General features: G+C 42.0%; 1 protein-coding gene across 9 annotated transcripts in view; it reads right to left on the reverse strand.

Moving 5' to 3' along the window:
- Positions 1-22,624, reverse strand: part of ZNF236 (zinc finger protein 236) — a 192,993-nt gene that overhangs the window by 114,349 nt on the left and 56,020 nt on the right. For 8 of the 9 annotated variants that reach the window (XM_039521523.1, XM_039521529.1, XM_039521530.1 and 5 more), the window contains 4 exons: positions 14,492-14,695; positions 13,178-13,406; positions 6,266-6,538; positions 2,007-2,210 (listed from right to left, as the gene is read on the reverse strand). In XM_039521523.1, the coding sequence (XP_039377457.1) occupies positions 2,007-2,210; positions 6,266-6,538; positions 13,178-13,406; positions 14,492-14,695 (910 nt within the window). The remainder of the gene's footprint in view (positions 1-2,006; positions 2,211-6,265; positions 6,539-13,177; positions 13,407-14,491; positions 14,696-22,624) is intronic. The other variant, XM_039521526.1, reaches the window with a different exon arrangement.

Here is a 22,624-nt window from a genome sequence, read left to right on the forward strand (position 1 = left end):
TACGAATTCTTAAAACCAACAGAAGCACAATGATCTTTCAAGACAAGCAATGATAACAGAGTAAGGATACTATCAAAATATTAAAAAAAGCAAATGCACTACTGTGTACAGAGTGGCTACCAATTCCAGAGTGGCTACCTATTCCACCAATTCCCCCGAATTGGGCCCCGCACCTAATACGGCCCCGTGCCCAATGAGAATCACTTCCCTGGCTAGAGGCGCCTTTTTAATTTTTACTCACCTGGCAGTGCTCCGGGTCTTCAGCAGCACTTCAGCGGCAGGTCCTTCACTTGCTCTGGGTCTTCGGTGGCACTTCGGCGGCGGGTCCTTCAGTGCCGCCGAAGACCTGGAGCGAGTGAAGGACCCGCCACCGAAGAGCCGCCGAAGACTCAGAGCACCGCCGGTGAGTACAAGCCCCACATGGATTTTTACATTTTTTTTTTTAAAGTCATCCTTGCCGGGGCCGTGCCGAAACTGTTCGAATTGGGCCCCACACTTCCTAAAGCCGGCCCCGGGCTACGGACAGCATATTCTGTGTTGGTGCTGGCATAGTTTAAGCTTGGTCTTGACTAGCATTTAAAAATGTGCTAGTCAAAAGCATTTGCTAACATGCTTTACAACTCCATCCAATGCCTTGTCCATAGTAGAGTTTTAGAACATGTTAGCAAACACATTTTAATATCGCACCTTTAAATCCTAGTCAAGACAAAGCTTAAACTATGCCAGCACCAGCACAGAGTTTGGCTGAGAAATAAGGAGCTGCAAATGGTAATCTATTGAAGTGAAGACTGGACACGGAAAAGAATTTGGACCCAAGTCTCTAAAAGGTCTTAAGTGTTACATTTAAAATGCACATGACTAAACAGGACTTTTATTAAATCTACCTTTATTATATAAAAAACTAAAATAGGATTGTAAAACTATGATATTATTGGCAGTTTCTCATTTAAAAAGAAGTAATTTGTAGGGTTTATTTTCATTAATAAAATAATGGAACCAATCTGATTGTTATGGCCATGTTAATACCTTTAATGTAATAATATTCTAGGTCTATAGTTAGATCTTTTTTATTCGAAACCTCACATGGTTATTGTATTCTGGTTGGAGTTTTGAAAATAATACTATGTTTAGTATATCTAGTTTAAGGTGGTCAAAGCAGAAAACTGTCCATCACTAATGGAGTCTAAATCAACTATATTTAGGTGAAAATGTAATTATATACATATCATATCTTGCCCACTGTCACCAACCTCTTATTTACAATACAATCCTTCATCTAAAGCTGAACTACTAACCTTTCCCAACAAAATGATTTAAGAAGGATAGCTCAGTGGTTTGAGCATTGGCCTGCTAAACCCAGGGTTGTGAGTTCAATCCTTGAGGGGGCCACTTAGGGATCTGGGGCAAAAATTGGTCCTGCTAGTGAAGGCAGGGGGCTGGACTCAATGACCTTTCAAGGTCCCTTCCAGTTCTAGGAGATTGGTATATCTCCAATTATTACCTTTATATAACATCCTATGCCAGAATAGAAAGATGCCACGTGAGCTTTCTAGAATATATTCAAATGTTATCGCTAATGAAACACTATTTCAACTGAGTTCCCACTTACACGAAATCCACTAAAGCCATATAAAATTATAACTGTATCAAGAATAAATGTGATTAGAATATGTTCTCTAAGCATTAGCTCAAAAAAAACCTAAAGGAAAAAAATGAATAAGTTTACCTTTTCTACACGGCATATTTTACAATTTTTTTCAGTTAAGCTTTATAGGGTTCTATCAATAAAAAAACGTTCTGTTATAAATTCATAAAGTACACTTTCAATTCAAATAGCTGACAGTACAGCTTTCTCTGCAGCTGCTGAACAGTTAATTGCAGTGGAGTTCTTGAATGAGTTTATAGACTGCCTTTGCCTAATAGTGTACTCTACTTGATTCATGTTCTAAACTCAAATTTCAGGATTACAATAAGCAAGTTACAGCACATACGAACTCAGTCTTCACCTAAATCAGTGATGAGTATGGGTTCTTGCAAAGGAATATCCGGTACTGGAACGCTGGTCTTTCCTATTCGAACTTTTGCAGGTTTACGCTGATGTCGCATCTTTCGTAATTCAGTGTGTTTAAAGTGTGAAGCAATGTGAGTCTTCCTGTGGCCAGATGTTCTGAACTTTTTATCACAGTGAGGACAAGCAAAAGGTCTAATACCTGGAAGAGATTAAAATATATTACTTCATGGTTTACTCCCATGTCCGCAGGAATAAAAGCTATGGAATCCAAATAGTAAAATCATAACCGTGTGTTTATAGAGACTGACACGACCAAATACGGGGAGGATGTGTGTGTTATTTTTCCTTGGGGAAGAGAGCAGAAATGGGAGATTCCCAAACTGATGGAAAGAGGGAGTAGTGACTATGTGGCACCCTCTTCACTATCAACTACAAGCCAGTAGGAATGCCTGAAGGGTGAATTCCATGCTAGAACACCACAGAAATTGGAATCTCAGAACTACTGCACTCAGCAGCTTTCAACTCAGGTATACAAGCTTCTACCAACTTCAGGACCAGCCAACAGCATTTTGGCACCTGAGGCGGGGAGATCAAATGACACCCCTATGCCCTTTCGCTTGGGCCAAAACTTTGAAAGGTCTCAATTCTGCCTTCTTCCTGTTCCACTCCTCTCATAGTACTGCTCTGCTACCTACCCCAATAAAGGAGAACAAACAACTTAAAATGGCTTGTTCAAAAATTTTAAGTAACACTTAACTTTCAAACACCTGAACAGCAAATGTAACTTTTCTTGTCTGCATAGTAAACACTGGCATATTTATCTGTTTGAATAACCAAAGTGGTGATTTCCGTGCCTTCTTGGTTGCAAAGATTTTAACTGCTTCCTGAAGGTCCACAGTCTGGACCAGCCTCTCCTGTGTAATTATGGAGCGTAGATGCGTTTTTATTAACTTCAGCTTCGAGAAGCTGCGTTCTCCACTGGCAATTGTTACAGGAAGTGTTAGAAGTATGTGCAGAGCATCAAAAGCATTTGGAAAGAGGGTGGTCATCTTATTTGTGCACATACATTCCAGAACAGCCTTTGGAGTTGATCCTGCTAAAATGCATCTTGAAAGGGCTTTCAGTTAATCACCTAAATCACTCGCATCAATATAGTGCATGTCATCATGTGTCAACACTGTCTCTAGTGCCCTGCATTGCTGGTGTAGGTCTTCTTCAGATATAGTGAGCAGTTTTGGAATATCATACAACATCCCAAATATACTGCTGTGTTCCTTGAGCTGCATGAAACGTTCTTCAACTGACTGTACTGCACAATCTAGCACCTGGTTAAAGAATTCAACTTTGAATTGTTGTTTGGGGTCTCTTATGGGATTATCCCATGCCTCATAATCAAAACATCATCTTCTTCGCTGACTCTTGTATTCTTGAATGGGTGGGAAATTAGCTTCAGATTTAAGTTCCTCTGCCAGCTTCTGTGCACTCTTCAGAGTGTTTTGAAATTCCTCATCTGACCGGTAAGACTGTAGGTATGACTTTGCTTTTTCCAGTTGTTCCATTGCTCCAGGGTCAACACCTTGGAGTCTCTTGCTTACAGTGTTTATTTCAAACAGTATGTCATGCCACAACACTAAGCCACACAGAAATTTGAAGTTATCTATCTTTCTGGTGATTCCATTTCCCTCTGCCACTGTTCTGCCATGAACAGTTCCTGTTATAGCATTATCCTCCAAAATGGCAACTACGGCATCATCTATCTTCCCGATTTGGTGTTTGATAGGCTTTACTCCACTCGACTTTCCCATCATGTGGCACTCAGTGGTTTCCGTGTCAGAGAGGATGTTCCCAGATGTTGCTTCAAAATTTGCCATTGATGAGTTGATTCAGAGAAAAATAGAAATAATTTCAATTACATTAAAAAATTCAGCAGCCTCAGAGAAGCTGATGCTGCATCACTGACCACCAAGTTCAATGAATGAGAACTGCCTGGGACAAAAAAAGTTCGAGGGTTTAACTCTCAGATCAGTGTCTACACTCCTCTGTTCTTTCCTCTCATGTTGGCACCATTATCGTAGCCCTGACCTCTCATGTCAGCTATCGCAATTCCCATATCTTCCAGCTTTTTAAGAAGCACATAGTATCATCAATGTCAATAAATTCTAGAAAATGCTCTGACAGTCACCATTGATGGGACATTTTCACTAGGTTCTGTTTTTGTTACAAAACGCACCATTAAAGTCATTTGTTCCATATGGCTGATGTCAGGTGTGCAGTCCAGAATAACAGAGTAATATCTTGCTGACTTCAGATCTGCCACAATCTTCTGTTTGACTTTTGTTACCAGTAACTGTATGATCTCACTTTGAATTGTTTTTCCAAGGTAGTGGTGTGTGTACATTTCTTGGATGGTGACTCTTTTGAGATGCTCGTGGAGTACATCATCAGCTCCACAATTTTAAGGAAGTTTCCACTGTTTGGCACATACAGCTGATCTGAAGTGCCACGCAGTGCTAGATTTTGGGTAGCAAGCATTCTCACAATGGCAATAAGCCTTTTCAAACCATTTGCCAGTAAAGAGACTCTGATACAATCTTCTCTTGATGCTGATCACCTGTGGTGGCTTTTAACCTTAGTCTCATCTCAAGCTCTTTCCACCTACAGAATGCTCTCTGGTTATTTGCTGCCTTCTAGCCAGATTTTTCCAGTCCTTTGTTCCTGTAAAACCCAACATGGCTGGAACATTAGACTGGAAGAGTTTGCAACTAAAACAGTATGCAGCATTCTGGGTTTTTGAGTATATAAGCCATGGCCTCTCCACTCTGTCACCATTGGGGATTTCATGCCAGTAATGTGTTGGATGGAAAGTCTATTTTCATTGTCTTTGGGGAACGTGAAATTTTTCACTTGCTGTGGCCCATGCAGTACAAGGAAGTCCCTCAGGCTACTGCTCAAATGGGTCCCCAGTCCTGGATCATCTAGACTTAAGGAACTAAGTTTCTAAGTTAAGCTGTTTCTTGCACCTCCACCAGACTCTTCTCTGATCTACACTTTTCTTCAGGAATGTGCATGGTTACATCCATTTGAGATGGATATATGGATGCTGCAGTAGCTGCCAGGTCACCTGCACTATGACTACCTGGAAAATCAGGCATCTCCTCACCACTCACATCCTCACTGAGGCCAGAAGGCTCATTGTGAACATTTGTGTCTATGTATCTCAGGAGAGCTCCTTCCTGCTTAGATAGAAAAGCTTCCTTTGCTTTCTCTCTTTTTCTGAATGCTGCCCCAGAGGGGTGTTTTCTTCTTTCACTCATGACTGCTGTTCTGTGCCAGCTATAGTGGCTCTCAACACCCAATTGAAGGGGACAAATAAGCAGGCTGGTAGCAGGGCCTGAGTGAGGGAAGATATCGCGTCTTAAGGGCCTAACTGGCTCCTACTACTTCAGTTGACTGCCTGTTCTCCTCAAGTGGGTTCAGAGAAGCAGCAGGAAACAGGAAGCTCCCTGAGAAGCTGGTATTAATCAGGCTCCTGAGGGTGCTAAAGAGGTAAATAAGAGGCACCTCCTCCTCTCTCCCCCTGCAGCTCCTGCTGCTTTTCTGTTATTCCTTCTCACCTTTTCTCCTGCCTGCCTGTTATGTCTCTTGTGCCCTCCTTCCTCCAGCACAGCACTCCACCATCTCTGTGCATCTAGAGCAGAGAGAATACATATGCACCAACAGCAGAAAATTTTCTACACTCTGGGTCCTAGTAGCACCGCCCCACAGTCTGGCACCTGAAGCGGCCGCCTCAGTTCGCCTTATGGTAAGGCCAGCCCTGATCACCTTCAATGATTCAGTAGCTTCATAATTCAAGTAAGAGTTGTTGTCTGGAAGCCTGGAATAGCTAAAGAACTGACCCTCCAGGTATACGTTCCAGGAGAAAATGAAAAACAAGAGTGAAGGAAGAAAACAACATAGGTGGACAGTTGTGGTTTAGCAGAGAAAAGGGAGTGAAAAAAGTCACACACGAATGAGAATTGGGACATGAACAAGTTAAAATATTTGGTGAATAAAAAGGTTTATAATACAAGAATTCAACAGGGCTACCATTTAAATTCTTATGAAGTTATTTGTCAGAAACAAAATACTTCATTCTATATTCGATATTTATGACGGTGCTGATCATCTTCATATCTACAAACCAAACTCTGTCCCCTATTCTTGGAGGACTTCTGAACATCATATAAAACCATAGGGATAACTCAGAAGCCTTACCTGTATGCAGACGAATGTGAACTTTTAAGCTTCCTGAGGTGGAAAAACATTTCATACAATACTGGCACTTAAAAGCTTTAATGCCAGTATGTGTTTTTGTGTGTGCTGTGAGAGTGCTCTTCACAGCAAAGGCGCGGAAACACTGGGGACACTTGAATGGCTTCTCATGCGTGTGAATTCGAATGTGGCGCACTAGATCACTGGGTTTTTTAAATTCTTTAGAGCAATATGGGCAAACATGCCATCTTATTCCATTCTCTTCACGTACAGAACCTGAAATAAATAACACTGAAATTAGATGTGCGCCTGTTTATATTTGTAAGTTAATAAACAGTCTGATAAATTGACATTGTCACTCAAAAGATGAGAATTAAAAATGAGCACTGAAGACTCTTGCCAAGACTTAGTAAACAAAGTGTAATGCACTTCTCAGATACCTTCCCCTTAGAGTAAATACTGCTTATAGAAATATGATTAAAATAATATCCAAGATAATCCTATTTAATCGTAGTTACCTGTAATGAAGGAGGACAAAATACACCTACAGTAACATTTTATTCTACAGTGTGGAGTGTGTATATGGGAATAGCATATAATGTATTAGCCATTTTTGAGCTGTATATTTGTGTTGACAGGATTTAAGCATAGCATACTCAATTACTGAATTGTTATACTCCTCACAGGATCGCTATAAAAAAAAAAGTATCATGATAATAGGTCTGCAATTGGGGACACGTAGGTTTTTGTTTTGTTTGCTTGTCTGTTTTAAATAGACTATTAAAAACAGTGTCCAGAATAACAGAAAGCTGGTAAATAGCATTGTTTTATTAGAAGTGTCAAATTCACTAAGAAGATATCAGAGAATGAATAGTCATTCCGAAAGCAGATTCCAGTAGCTCCAATGGAGGAAAGGTCTTTTAATACTTTTATACAAAAAAACCTAGAGAACACAATGTGAAGAATGTAAATGAAAGCTCTTAGATTGATTCTAAAGATCATGTGAATCAGCACCAAATCACCTTAATCTTCATAACAATATTATGCCCAATATCTTCATTTTCCATTAACAATTAAACTGATTTTGCCTATTTGTAAAAGTTTTATTTTGAAAAAGTTACTCTCTATTTTCTTTCCATAATCTCTTGCCAGACCATAAAAAAATCTACTCTAGTGAGCAAACTTATAAAATGGATTTCCTACACGTTATCTAATTTTCTTTTTTAGTACTTTCAAAAATATATCTTCTCTCTGCAAATTTTATCAGGCTTGCTATTATGATTATTAGAGTGGGAATTCCCACTCTAACCAAGCATATTCTTTTCCAGTACACTTATCAAACAGGGATACACACATGAAATAGATTGGCTACCACCATTAATAAATGAAGGTTATTTACTTGTAGCCAGAGATCTTTGAGATGACTCTGCATATTCACATTTATGGGTAATGAACCAAACAGTGCAGCCTACTAGTGGAACATTCTCCCAGCAATGCCTGTTGGAGCACACACACTGCTTTTCTGCCCCTCCCATCAGCTTTCAAAAACATTCTGAGGATGAAGCTATATAAGGGGGTGCTATGTCCTCTACGACCTCAGTTCCTTCCACTACTGACTCAGAGAAAGCAAGCACTCTGGGCAAGAAGGGAAGGTGGATGGGAAGTGTGATTATGCAGAGTCATCTTGAAGAATTCGGATTATAATTAACCTTCATTTCTTCTCTGAGTGGCTCTGTATATTCCCATTTATGGGTAGTTTGGCAAGCAGTGCTGAAAACTCAGGAGGTGAGTATAAAGTCCTAATTAAATAATGACTGAAACACAGCTTAAAAAGGACCTTGCTTCTGAGTTAGGAGAAAACCCCAGATCAGATAGACTGGCATGGTTCACTTCTGACTGGCGCTTGTGGTTGGAAAGAACTGAGGCTATAGAGGGAATAGTGCCCCTTTATATAGCCTCACTTTTTGTGAACACTTAAAGGCGGGGGCGGGAGAGAAAGCACCCCAACAGATGCTGCTTATGAAGGTTCCACCATTAGACTGCACCAGGTAGGGAACATACAGAGTCACTTGAAGAAAAATTCTCTCTTACATTAAGAACTTTCTGCCTAAAGAAATTCTACTTGGTGCACATCCTGAAAGAACTTAAGTCAACATACTATACATGTACCACTGAATTTAAAAGAATTTAGGCTACAAATTAGAATTTTGTTCTTTTTACATTTATAAAAGGAGAACAGAACTGAAAGATTAAATTTAAGCAATGTACTTTTTCACAGAAACAGGATTAATTCTTTGAACTTTAATCTTACATTTAAGAATTTTATTACTAATACCTTTCCTATTTTACCCCCTACATTTGCAAAATAGCCTTAATGTTTAGAATCCTGTTTGTAGATTATGTGTCATTCCCAGTGGCTCACTTTCTACTAGCTGCAAATACCAGCGCATCAGGTTTTCACAAACTTGCCTGATGCGCATTCAAATGCAGTACAATTCCCTTCTTTAAAAACAAGGTTCATATAACTGACACTTGGTATTTTTAAAGTTTTTCCTTTGTTCTAGCTAGCTTAAACAAATCAAAATTAAAATAAGTTACTTTTGATATTAATGTTACACTTTGAAGTACCTTGGTATGTATGAAATGGGCTCTACACACCTAATAGGGTTTTAACTCCCTATAAAACTGAGAAGCGTCAGACAACACTGGGATTCTCTACATAAGTAATGTATTTTTCAGTCATGCTTTTAGCTCTGGAGGTGTTCAGTTCAATCTCTGGTTTCAGCCAAGATGGAAGCCATTCCACATGCACTAATATGTCAGCAGATAATTTAGTGCTTGTGAGAACTGAAATTCCCCTCCCAGAGAGTTTAATAGATGCACTGGAACTTGGCTTTAGCCAAGCAGAACTTCAGCCACTCTGGAGAAGAGGAGGTTATTTATCTGTAACTGGAAGTTCTTTGAGATGCGTGGTCCCTATCTGTACTCCACCAAGAGTTATATGCATGCACCATGCATCCAGAGCTGGAGATTTTGACAGTAGTAGTGTCCATTGGTCTGCCCTTGCTCTGCCTCATGGTTTCGTCCAAAGAGATAAAAGGACAGGACAGACAACAATGACCTCAGTTCCTTCTCCACCACAAATCAAACAGATCCACAACAGAGGGGAAGAAGTGCAGGGTTGGAATACATATAGGGACCATACATCTCGAAGAACCTCCAGTTACAGATAAGTAATCTCTTCTTCTTCTTCAAGTGATGTCCCTATTGTATTCCACTGAGGGTGATTAACAAGCAGTACCTAGTTAGGAGGAAGGAGCTAGGAAGACGATGAAATCATGTAACGGAGAACGGCCTGCTGAATGAGGCATCCATCGTAGAGTCTTGCACTAAGACATAATGGTAAGAGAAGGTATATACCGAACTCCACATGGCCACCCTAAATATGTCCATAATTGGGAGATAGTGAAGCACAGCTATAGTCTATGCTTGCACTCTTGTACAGTGGACTTTATACGCCAAGGGGTGACAACAGTAACAATAACTAATAGCAAAGCATAATGCACCCCGAAATGCTTGTAGAGTTCCCTCTGAGTGAAGGTTACTTGACCTTTAATCCTGTCCGCTAGAGTGATAAACAATCTAGGGAACTTTCTGAATGATTTCATCCTCTGCAGGTGGAAGGCCAGGGCCCTGCAGACACTGAGGGAGTCAAGGTGCCATTCCTCCACTAAGGTGTGAGGCTTCAGAAAGAAAGCAGGTAAGTGTATAGGTTGGTTGAGATGAAAGAAGGATACACCCCAACTTTCTGCCAAAGGTTGTAAGAGCAGGGAAACCTTGTCCTTATGGAACTTAGTAAAACACTTCGCCTACCCTTCTTGCAGAAGTAATAGCTACCAGGAAGGCAACCTTCATGGAAAAGAGAGACAGGGAGCAGGAGGCCATATGTTCAAAGGGCAATTTCATCAACACCGAGAGGACAAGACTGAGGTCTCATTGCAGAGCGAAGGGTTGAACAGGCGGCTAAGTCTAGAGGAGGCCCTTCCAAAACCCAGTAGTCAAGCGATGCATACAGAGAGAGTGCCCCTCCACAAGGGGGTGCAAGGCACTGACAGTGGCTACATGAACCTTGATGGAGTTGAGAGGGAGTCCTGATGCCTTCAGGGACAGGAGATAGTCCAGAAGAAGAGGGATGTCCCTGTGCTCAGGGGCAAAATCCCTCTGCTGGGCCCACAGGGTGAAACGCTTCCACTCGGCCCTATAGGACCCGCCTCATGGATTACTCGAGAGGATGTCTTGTACTGCTGATGAACATTCCTGCTCTAGAGAAGATGTCTGTTCAAAAACCAAGTGCTTAGGTGAGGCATCTGCAGATCGAGATGCCTGATCCTGCCTCCATGTTACGTGAGGAGTTCCAGGAAAGCTGGCAGGAGACACGCCAAAACGCAGAGAAGGAGGGGAAACCAACAACAATGGAGCAATCAGAATGACCATCGCTCTCTCCTGTCTGATCTTGTGTGGACATGTGGCAGGAGCAGTAGGGGAGGAAAGTCATAAATGATTTGGTCTGACCAGCGGATGAACAGGGCACTGCCTTGAGAAAGGGTACTCATCTCCCCACTGCGGAGCAATACTAGGTGCATTTGCTGTTGGTATGGGACGCAAGAGGTCCCAGGTCAGAGTCCCCCAGATGTCAAAAAGGTCAGCAGCCATAGTGTCATGAAAGTCCCATTCATGGTCGGCCATGAATTTCCTGCTTAGAGAGTCCACAATTACATTCCAAGTCCTGGGAAGATACACTGCTGAGACCAGGATCTTGTGGGTAATGCACAAATCCTAAAGACAAAAAATTTCCGCACAGAGCACTGACAACATCATGCTCCCGTTTGTTGATGCAGGAAATGGTGGGGGTAATTGTCCGACACGATGAGAACATGATGGGAGTGAATGGATGGGAGAAATGAGTGAAATGCTCTCCACACCACCACCTGAATTTCCAGGATGTTGATGTGCATTCGGGATTCCTGAGTGTAGGGTTGTCAACCCTCCAAGATTGGCCTTGAGTTTCCAGGAATTAAAGATGAATCTTTAATTAAAAATTATTACTCTCCAGGAATACATCCAGCCAAAACTGGCAACTGTACCTGAGTGGTTCAAGTCTCTTGTGTCATGTGCTCACCCATGTGGGCGCCCCATCCGATGAGTGACACATCCATGACAATCATGCTTGGTGATGATGGGAAGAAGGGTATCCTGGTACAAACCTGACCTGGGTTTGTCCACAATTAGAGGGAGGAGAGAACCTTGGGGGCAGGGGAACTGTCAGTAGGAAGTCCTTGGTATAGTGCATAGGAGAATAGGCCCTCACAGCCACACAGTTGCAGGCAGTGAAAGCAAAGATGAGAGAAGGCGGTAATGTATGTGCAGGTCGCCATGTGACCAAGAAGAGAAAGGCAAATCCTGACCGAAACAGAAGAACCAGAGACCATCTTGGTAACTGGTTCTTGTAGGGTCTGGAACCTGTCCTCCAGTAGGTAGGCACGTGCAGAGACCACACCAATGTTGGCCTCAATGAATTCTAAGGACTGTGTGGTATCCAAACTTGATTTTTCAACCTTTACACTCACCCCAGTGAAGAGAGAAGTGTGAACAGCATGGAGGTCAAGACTCGAGCCTCCGCTTTGGATCACACTGCTATCAATCAGTTGTTGAGATAAAGGAATATAAGGACCCCTTGACACCGAAGATGGGTCCCCACTACCGAGAAAGCTTTGGTGAAGACCATGGAGCACCAGTAAGTCTGAACAATAGAATCCTGTATTGGATGTATTGAGGACCTGCCATGAATCTCGAGAAACATTTGTGGGTAGGATGGATATCTACATATCAAGAGCCATAAACCATATGCCCTTTTCTAGCAAAGGTATGATGGCTGCTAGGGTGACAATATGAAACTTTGGCTTGCATATGAAGTGGTTGAGATGACAGATGTCTAAGATCAGTCTCCACCTGCTCTTCTTCTTGCAAACTAGGAAATAGGTGGAATAGAACCCTGTGCCCTTGTAGGTCATAGAAACAGGTTCAACCATTCCCCCAGCAAAGGCTAAGCCATCACTCGTGACATCATTAAAATGGGGTCCTGACCCACAGTTTGAGAACTGCTGATTTACTGAATAGAGCCAAGTAATTTGAGATTCGAAATTGAAGGCTGACAGAGGACAAGACCTTGCGACCCAGAAGGTCCAGTCACAGGCCCTCTTTATTCACTGAGGTGGAGCGTGGGTGGTGTTGCCAGACTCACTCCATCGCCACCTGTGTGACCAGGGAATTGGGGGGGGGGAGGTGAAAGAACAGAAACTCAAACCCCTCTGCAGGTACATAGTTCCTCTTCTCCGCCCCCGTGGCGATGGGGACGTAAGTGGTCAGAGTGTGCCAGACAGTCCAAGTTGGTTGAAGAATGGTGTAGGGCATGAGATTCCTATTTTGGAATTAACCTTAAGTCTCTGCTTTCTACACAAAGAACAAGCAACATAAGATGACTATTAAACTCTGAGCCACAGGAGCTTAAGTATTCCTTGTCACAGAGCTTCAACCAGCTGGCACTGAAGCAGTAGCAGCAATGCCTTTACTGTACTGATCTTCAATCTGAACTAAGGATGAATAGGAAGAATCCAAACTTGGACGCACAGAATGGGGTAGAGAAAATGGAAACCAATGCGCACACAGAAGTTCTGTTAAAAACAAATAAATAAAGTGTTAGTGTTTTCGAAATTCCATAAGCATTTTATTGATATATCAATTGCATGTGTTTTAGGAAGTTCCTGTACACTACAGTGACAGGTGCTACAGAAAACTGTAAGATATTGTAGTTATTATTGCACAAAAGTTGTATGTAGAAAACATTTCCAACATTACCAGGCAAAAATGGTGACTTTTTCTTTATAACCTTTTTCTCTTTTTTATCCATCTTATCTGGGCTTTCTTGCTCTTTATCTTGTTCTGCATTATTAGGGTCAGCTTGATGATTAGAAAGATTCTGAACATCTGGATTTTGATCCTGTGTTGTAGGATTCTTAGCCTGGCTGCAGTCTGTAGGATGCGCTGAGACTGGAATTGAAGATAGCCCACTGTTTTCTAAGGCTTGCTAAGGCAAAACAAAACTAGAAGATTAGAAAAGAAAAACTACACAAATTATTCTAAATTTGCTCTGCTCAAACAACTATATAGGCGATTCAATACAGTTATGATTAAAGGAATTTAATCATGTTGTCTTACAACTACAAAATTTTAGCTGGATTTCAAAATTGCAAAGATTTAGAGATCTTTCCTGTACAAAGGTGGTAAACAGTCAATTTTTCACAGCCCTGAGGCTATAATTAACCTGAGCTAATTCTGTAGTGTAGACAGCCCTTAGGCTTTGATCCTATAATTCATTGTACCTGCAGAGAACCCCACTGACCTGACAGGGCTCTGCTCAGGGATAACAGCGCATGCAGAATTAAGGCCTGAATGTTTCAAAAAGGGGTTCAGATGAATAGTGTGGTTGGTTGGTACTCAAGAGAAGACAGACTAATACATAAATAATGTGCAACCTTTTCAGTTTGAAGACTGAACATATCTGAGAAAGATCAAGGGAGCACGACCAATATTTAAGATGAATATTTTCTACCCTGTTCTGTTCCCTTTCTGCCAGCTGAGCCCCTGATGCAACAAAGGAACCATTAAAAGGCAATTGGAGAGCAATGGGTTTGAGAGAGAGTCGGAGCAATGCGGCTGAGCCAAATACTCCAGCTTAAACATCACAGGGTGCAGCTCAGAGAACAAATTTTTAATTCATAATCAAATACAAAATTTCTTAACATGCTCATCATGGATGATCACAATTTAGATCCCTGAATGTCACAAGTGGTCCATGGACCACAGAAAAACAAAAAAACAAAAAACAAAACAAAAAGGACAATCTTAATTTAAAAAAAATATTTAGTGTCATTCACTTCCAACTAGTATTTATTGCATTCCAATCTGATCACATAATGGGGCCAAAGAAACATCTTGCTGCACTCTGCACACTATACTTTCATTACTTCAATTTTTCCCCGTTAGGCAAAGAAGTCAATTCAGGCATACAAACACCTTATTGTTGTAATCAACTGCTGATTTCACTATAAGGATAACAATTACAAAGACACTGTTGAATGCTAAACTACTTATTATGTAAATACGCCCTACCTGCAAAATGTCTCGATTGAGTCCTACTGCAATATTGAGTTGTTGGCCAGGTTGCTGGGGCTGGTTATTTTCCACTGGACCTGGCTCTGACAGCTCAAGAAGCTGCTGGATGACATCTGTTACAGCCTGTTGCCCTTGTTGACCTGCAGCTGAAGTTACTTGGTTTTCTGTCTGTTGAAGAAGTGGAGACTGAAAATGTGTGGCCTGAAATATACAGCAGTATATTTATAAAGGAAAATGAAAGAGATACGTATAAAGAAAGTTTGACTTACCAGTATATTTTCTTTATCTGAAATATGTCTGCTAATTGTCCACTGTGGGGATGTCCACTCATGTAAGACTGGGGAGTTTACAGAGCTGTCATTGAGGAATGCTGGTTCCACTAAAGGACTGCTCCTCTATTCTCCTTCCAGAAGGAGTTTTTTCCAAGCTATACAGCTATAAGTTTACAGCTTGAATTAAGTTTATGATAAAATATTGGCCCCTCACCAATTCACACAGCTTAGGGACCTATTTTGAATGACTGAATTTTGCAGGTAAGGGTACACAAAAAAGTAAATGTAATCACAAAAAATACTTCAAAAAGCTTTTTTTTGTATAAAAATACTTAAGTATTATTAGTAAATTGTCTAGCATATTTAATAAAAGTAATGATGCCTCAGTGATACATAGTTTCACAGTTAAACTCAGTTGTTAAGCCTTTGTGAAACAGAGACTATTGTATATGTGTGACTTAGTAATACAATCTACAAATTATATAAAATAAACTCTTTGTGAATAAGTGTATCATCATATTGGTAGACATACTGCTGAGAAAAAAAGTCAACAGTTGAGACAAATTTCCCTTTTCCCCTTGAAACCATGTAACAGGGCTGGAAGACCTGAGACACCCAACCCTGATTACTAAGAAGCCACATTTGGGAGAAATCAGGAGATTTCCCTAAAAAGATCAGCAGGAAGCTGCAAGCAGAGGGGAATGCTCAGGGATCAGAGACTGCTAGGAGTGAGCAGGCTCCAGCAGAAAGTCCTGGGAGTTAGGACTGAGTCCAGCCCCATAGGGCCTGGAGTGGTCTACCAAAGTATGGAAGCAAAACCTTCATTCTGCACGGACTTTTGGGTGGACTTTGTTTTGGGATCTTGATTTTTCTTTGAAGTTTTATTTAGGTTAATATATCCCGTCCCCAAGGGGAGAGATTTCTGATCAAGAGTGGAAACTGAGGCTCTCTGCCTGCAGTCTGCCCAAAATGCTGCCTCATATTACAAACCTCCTTAACCAATCCTTCATGTAGGAAAGTGGCCAACAAAGGTGAGCCATCTGGTCCCATCTCTACCACTTTTTTCACAACTTTTATTGTATTGTATAGAATAAGTTACTACTTCTAATACAATTACTTCATACTTAGGGTGCTTTGCAGATGTCCAGTGTCCCTGTCATTTGCTTTAAGCAGGAGACCACCTTTTATCACTTCCTGATGACAGATGATGCTCTTCTATTTATCTGGCACTTTAGTATTCAGCAGAAGCTAACAATTACTTTACTTGGCTCTCAGTCACTATAGTTGAGCCACTATATTTTCTGCCAGCAAGCCATCTGCAGTTTGTTTGTTTGTTTGTTTGTTTTAAGAGAGTACCTGTGGGCACCTGCCACAAAGAAAAATAATATAGATATGATCCAAAAGATAATTTTATAGATTTATCCTTACTGGGGATCAATTCTTCAGCTCCTTGCAGAAATATTTTGGTCTAAATGAATAAGCAAAACATGGTACTGATTGCTTTCTTCTTAAAAGCCTCACTCAGTTTATATGCCAAGTCCCTTGGAAAATCTCCTTTAACAACAATTACAAGGTTGTTGATTTAAAAACAAAACAAAACAAACAAACAAAAACTAGTCATACTACAGCAACATTCTTCAGACAAGTCAGGTTTATCTTTCTGATTTTGTTTTAATCTTCAATCTTCTGCCTTTATATGAGGAAGTTCATTCACCTTGTAATAAACTGTTCCAGACCAGAAAGTAATGTATCATTAAACTTCCACTCTGAACTATATAGGTAATGCCTCCTTCAGTTTCTTCACTTCTTTGCTTCAACCTCTTTTTACTACAAAAATTTAAATATCTTTTGAACAGAACAACAAAATAACAAAAATTATTTTCAGCATTGTAAGTCTAAAAATCAAATTTCTCCACCCATCTTGGCTCTCTCCCTCTTTCTTTTCTTCTTCATCTTAGAAAGGATGAAGAAGAAATCCAAGGACTCATTCTTCAGCTAATTTTATTTTTCCTTTTTAGAACTTGGAATAAAACAAACAGGGTGGCTAGCCTTATTCTTTCCACTTAACTTAACAATCTATTGGGTTTATCCACTTTTTCCCCTCACTGCAGATTCAGTCCTGTGAATATACCAATGCTTTTCAACCTTTTTTCATTTGTGGATCCCTAAAAAATTCTGAATAGAGGTTCAGACCCCTTCGAAAATCTTAGTCTGCAGACCCCCAAGGGTCCACAGACCACAGGTTGAAAACCACTCAAATATATTCTTACTCAGAGAGCTTTTATTTTATTTCCTTAACAAGGATTCCACAACATACATTTGCTGGCCATGCAGTTCTGTTCTTGGGCATACACAGGCTAATATTCATTTCTGTTCCTCAAGCAATGAGAAGCCACATTATTGCTTCAGGGTGCGCTAAGTAGAGTCCTGTCTGCATACTACCAAAGTGGCTTTAGGATGAATTTTTACTTAGTCTTTCACTGTAATTTTGTTTTACATTTTGAAAAGCTTTTCCTCCATGGCTCTTTCCATAGCTAAAACACTCTCTTGCAGACCTGATGGGGTAAAGACCTTGCCTTCATATTTTGTGATGATACCAAATAATTAGGGTAAAAAAAATTTGTTTCACCTTGCAGTTCCCTCCTTGGAATTGGATGAATAGTTCTGAATCAACATTAAAAAAGTGAGCTGACACTCACTCACAAGAATAGATATTTGTCACCCTGTTACACACACACACACACAGAGTTTATCTTTGTTCATCTTGTTGAGGACCAGGATGGCAAGATCCTTGCACAGATCTCAGTTTGACAGAAACTCTGTCTAAACAGATTAACAACAATAGATATATTCTTCATTTTGTACTTACTGCTGTTAGACCACAGAAAACAATTTTATACACAGAGGTGCAACAACTTCAGAAATAGTACTTTCTGGGAGTAGAATGTAGCAGAGGTCCGTAGAGGAGCAAGCAGTCCTAGATTGACAGCTTTATAAGCTGCCCTTTCTCCAGCAAGAGGAGGACAACCCTTCATTGAAGGGCTGGCTGAACATAATATTGAAGGAGAAAACACTCAATTTGACAACCTTTTCATACCTATTTAGATAGTATGTGTGTGCATGTACACCTATACATTAGACTAGGTGTTGTATATGCTGAAACATAGGTCATAATGTTTCAATAAAACCACAGAAAAGTTTTAGTTACCATTTCTATAATGTTCCCCCATTATATCTATAAAAGTGATGAAGATTTCCTTCCAGGCTGTAACTTGGATTGCTTATCATGTATCCAACTTATAATACACCACAAAGAGCCAAATATTTTATTACTATTTCATAATAAAGATGTCTGCCATCCATTCCTTTGAAGAATAAAAAAAGCATGGTATTGTTTTGCCTTTTTTTTCCCCCACTTTTTAAAAAAAACAACTTTTACTCTTTCCTGGCATAAAAACAGGAAAGAACTGTATTTGTCAGACCCTTAATCAACAAGGGTTTGTACCATTTACAAAAAAAAAAAAAGTGCATTTAGTGAAAGCAAAATTTCACAAGTGCTTATGCGAGTTAAGCGCCTAAGAGACTTAAGACCCAATTTTGAGAGTTGCAGCCCACTGCCTTCAAATTTGAGTTGTAGGTAAGAACATATAAAAATCAGCAATAAGGCCCTTCTGACAGTTTTACCAAGTTTTACCAAGAGCAAATGTATATAGCAGTGGCAATGCTAAGCAGGTGACTATGTGTCTGAAATACCTGCCCTCATCAATTGTTCTGGGGATGAAGTCCTGAGAAAAAAGTACAGTAGACTAAAGTTTCCCCCTCAATCTCTATCACTCAGTCTTTGCTAGCCACCTGCTCACTCCTGATTTTGCTCTGGTTGCTGAGTTACTAAATAGCGGACTCCTTTCTCTGTACACCTGCTTCTTTCTGGAGCACCCACTCAACATCTCTTTCATAATGAGGAAACAGCAAAGGCTAGAAGCAGTGTAAATTCAGACCACCAAGGTGCTCACTGACTGCTTAATCACCTGCTGCATAAAAATGGCTTCTCCTATCAATTAACGATAAGAGGGGGAAATGGGTGAGCAGTTAAGAACATAAGAATGGCCATACTGGGCCAGACAAAAGGTCCATCTAGCCCAGTATCCTGTCTTCTGACAGTGGCCAATGCCAAGTGCCTCAGAGGGAATGAACAAAACAGGTAATCATCAAGTAATCCATTCCCTGTCACCCATCCCAGCCAATGCAGTGATGTGATGTTTTGGGGGGAAGGATAGCTCAGTGGTTTGAGCATTGGCCTGCTAAACCCAGGGTTGTGAGTTCAATCCTTGAGGGGGGCCATTTGGGGATTTAGTTGGGATTTGGTCCTGCTTTGAGCAGGAGGTTGGACTAAATGACCTCCTGAGGTCCCTTCCAACCCTGATAATCTATGATTCATTCCCAGCTTCTGGCAAAGTTTTGCCTTGAGTATTGTTTGAAAGCTTTTGAATAATCTGGCATATACATACATGACAACTGAGTCTTATTCATACTAAGCCCTTGTCTTCCTTTAGCACCAAGCTGTCATGCAAAATATATACGGAATGCCACTTGCAAACCTAATGGACTATGTATACTGTATTCCAAAGCATTCTAGCTAAAATATCCTTCATAAGAAAGTATTTTCAAGTCCTAATTTTATTTCTTCTCTATAACAATACCTTTCTCCTCTCAGGTAATCTACCGTATATACTCATTCATAAGCCAAATATCTTTGGTAAAAAAAAAAGACGCCTCAAAGAGCGGAGGTCAGCTTACAAATGGGTCTACACCAAAATGTGATGATTTTAAACTCTATGGAATCATTGAATTGTATATTTAATACATCGTCATTTTGTTTACCTGGAGCATCTGCAGGCATGGAGCCATGCTCCAAGTAAATAAAATGTCCCGACTCGCTAGCCTGATGGCTGGGAGCCAAAGTTTGCCAACCCCTGAAATATAGAGTCAGCTTATGAAAGGGTCATACGGTTTTTGCTATTTTTACCTAGCCATGTTGGGGGGTTGGCTTATAAACAAATGGGCTAATGAATGAGTATATATGGTACTTATTCTTGATTATTTATAACTTCCCCACTTTCCACCAAACAAAGCTAGTTGAGCTTGTAGAGAATGATTCAACAAAACAAGTTAAAATCTGCCAAAAAAGTAAAAGACTGTTACTCACCTTTGTAACTGTTGTTCTTCGAGATGTGTTGCTCATATCCATTCCAATTAGGTGTGTGCGCATGCCGCGTGCACGATTGTTGGAGAATTTTTACCCTAGCAACACCTGGTGGGTTGGCTGTGGCGCCCCCTGGAGTGGCGCTTTCATGGCGCTGGATATATACCCCAGCCGACCCAGCACCCCCTCAGTTCCTTCTTGCCAGCTACTCCAACAGTGGGGAAGGAGGGCGGGTTTGGAATGGATATGAGCAACACATCTCGAAGAACAGTTACAAAAGGTGAGTAACTGTCTTTTCTTCTTCGAGTGCTTGCTCATATCGATTCCAGTTAGGTGATTCCCAAGCCTTACCTAGGTGGTGGGGTCGGAGTTAGACATCACTGAGTGCAGAACCGCTGAACCAAATGCGGCAGCGTCTCTAGACTGCTGAACTAACGCGTAGTGAGCTGCAAAGTTATGTACAGATGGCCAAACAGCAGCTCTATAGATCTTCTGAATCAGAACGTGAGCCAGGAAAGCGGCTGACGAGGCTTGGGCCCTCGTGGAGTGAGCTATGAGACGCGGGATCAGGACACCGGCCAAGTTGTAACAAGCACGGATACAAGAGGTGATCCATGAGGAAATGCACTGCGAGGAGACCGGTAGGCCTTTCATCCGTTTGGCCACTGCAATGAAAAGCTGGGTTGTTTTCCTAAACGGCTTTGTACGCTTGATATAAAAGGCGAGGGCCCTACGGACGTCAAGGGAGTGCATGTGTTGATCCTGCCGCGTGGCATGGGGACTTGGATAAAAGTCTGGCAGGAAAATGTCCTGGTTCATGTGAAAGGTAGATACCACCTTGGGAAGGAAGGCAGGGTGCGGGCGAAGCTGCACCTTGTTTTTGTGGAAAACTGTATAAAGTGATTCAGACGTGAGGGCTCTGATTTCAGATATGTGTCTCGCTGAAGTGATGGCTACAAGGAAGACTGTCTTCCAAGATAGATAAAGGTGCGAACAGGTGGCCATCGGCTCAAAGGGGGGCCCCATGAGTCTAGAAAGGACCAGGTTTAGGTCCCATGCTGGAACCGGTGGTCGTATTTGTGGGTCGAAACGATCTAGACCCTTCAGAAATCTAACAACGATCGGGTTGGAGAAGACAGAGGAAGCACGTTCTCCCGGATGGAAAGCTGACATGGCTGCCAGGTGCCCCCTGACAGATGTCGTCGCCAGGCCCTGCTGCTTCAGGAATAGGAGATAGTCTAGGATGAAAGGTATTGATGCCTGTAACGGAGGCGAGGCGCACTGCCCGTGCCAACAGGAGAATCGCTTCCATTTGGCCAGGTACGTGGCCCGAGTGGAGGGTTTCCTACTGCCTAACAGAACTGTACAAATTGTGAGCAGAGTAACTCCGATCAAGTTAGCCATGCAGCATCCATGCTGTAAGGTGGAGGGATTGCAGGTCAAGATGACAGAGGCGACGGTGGTCTTGTGATATCAGGTTCAGCCACAGGGGGAGTGTGATCGGAGCCTCTACCAATAGCTCTAGGAGTGTGGTATACCAATGCTGCCTGGGCCATGCTGGAGCAACCAGAATCATGCGTGTCTTGTCCCTGTCCCTGTCCCTGTCCCTTGCGTGTCTTGTCCCTGTGTAACTTGAGCAAGACCTTGTGGACTAGCGGGAATGGAGGGAATGCGTAGAATAGCTGGTCTTTCCACGGGAGTAGGAAAACGTCCGATAGAGATCCCAGAGAACGTCCCTGGAGAGAACAGAATACCTGGCACTTCTGATTGTTGAACTAGGCGAATAGATCGACCTGGGGAAACCCCCACCTCAGGAAAACTGAGTGGATGACGTTTGGGCGAATGGACCACTCGTGAGGCTGGAAAGATCTGCTGAGGTGGTCTGCCAGCGTGTTTTGGACCCCCGGGAGAAACAACGCCACCGGATGTATCGAGTGGACTATACAGAACTCCCACAGGCAAACGATCTCCTGGCACAGGGTAGACAACCGGGTTCCCCCTTGCTTGTTCATGTAGAACATGGCCGTGGTGTTGTCTGTGAGGACTGCCACACAACGGCCATGTAGGAGACAGCGAAACGTCTGAGACCCTAGGTGTACTGCCATCAGCTCTCGTACATTGATGTGTAGAGTTAGTTCAGAAGTGGTCCAAAGGCCCTGCGTTTGGTGTTCCCCGAGGTGGGCGCCCCAGACCAGAGATGATGCATCCATGACAAGATACAAGGAAGGTTGTGGGGTGTGACATGGTACCCCTTCGCACACCGACATGGGGTTCAGCTATCAACTGAGGGAGGTCAAGACCAATTCCGGAACCATGACCACCACGTTCAGGCTATCCTGACCTGGACGATATACCATTGATACCCAGGCCTGAAGCTGGTGGAGCCGAAGTCTGACATGTCTGGTTACGTAAGTGCTCGACGCCATGTGCCCCAGAAGGCCAAGGCTCGTCTTTATCGTGGAAGTTGGGAAGTTTTGGAGGCTGTGGATGATGTTTGCCATAGCCTGAAAACGATTGTCCGGCAGGAGAGCGCAGACAAGTCTGGAGTCTAAGACTGCCCCGATAAACTCTATTCTCTGGGTTGGTTCCAGAGTTGACTTTTCACTGTTGAACAGGATGCCCAGCGTGCGGAACATGCCTAAGGTGAGTCAGATG

The sequence above is a fragment of the Mauremys reevesii genome, linkage group 2 (genome assembly GCF_016161935.1).
Source record: "Mauremys reevesii isolate NIE-2019 linkage group 2, ASM1616193v1, whole genome shotgun sequence".
In the NCBI taxonomy this organism is placed as follows: domain Eukaryota; kingdom Metazoa; phylum Chordata; order Testudines; family Geoemydidae; genus Mauremys; species Mauremys reevesii.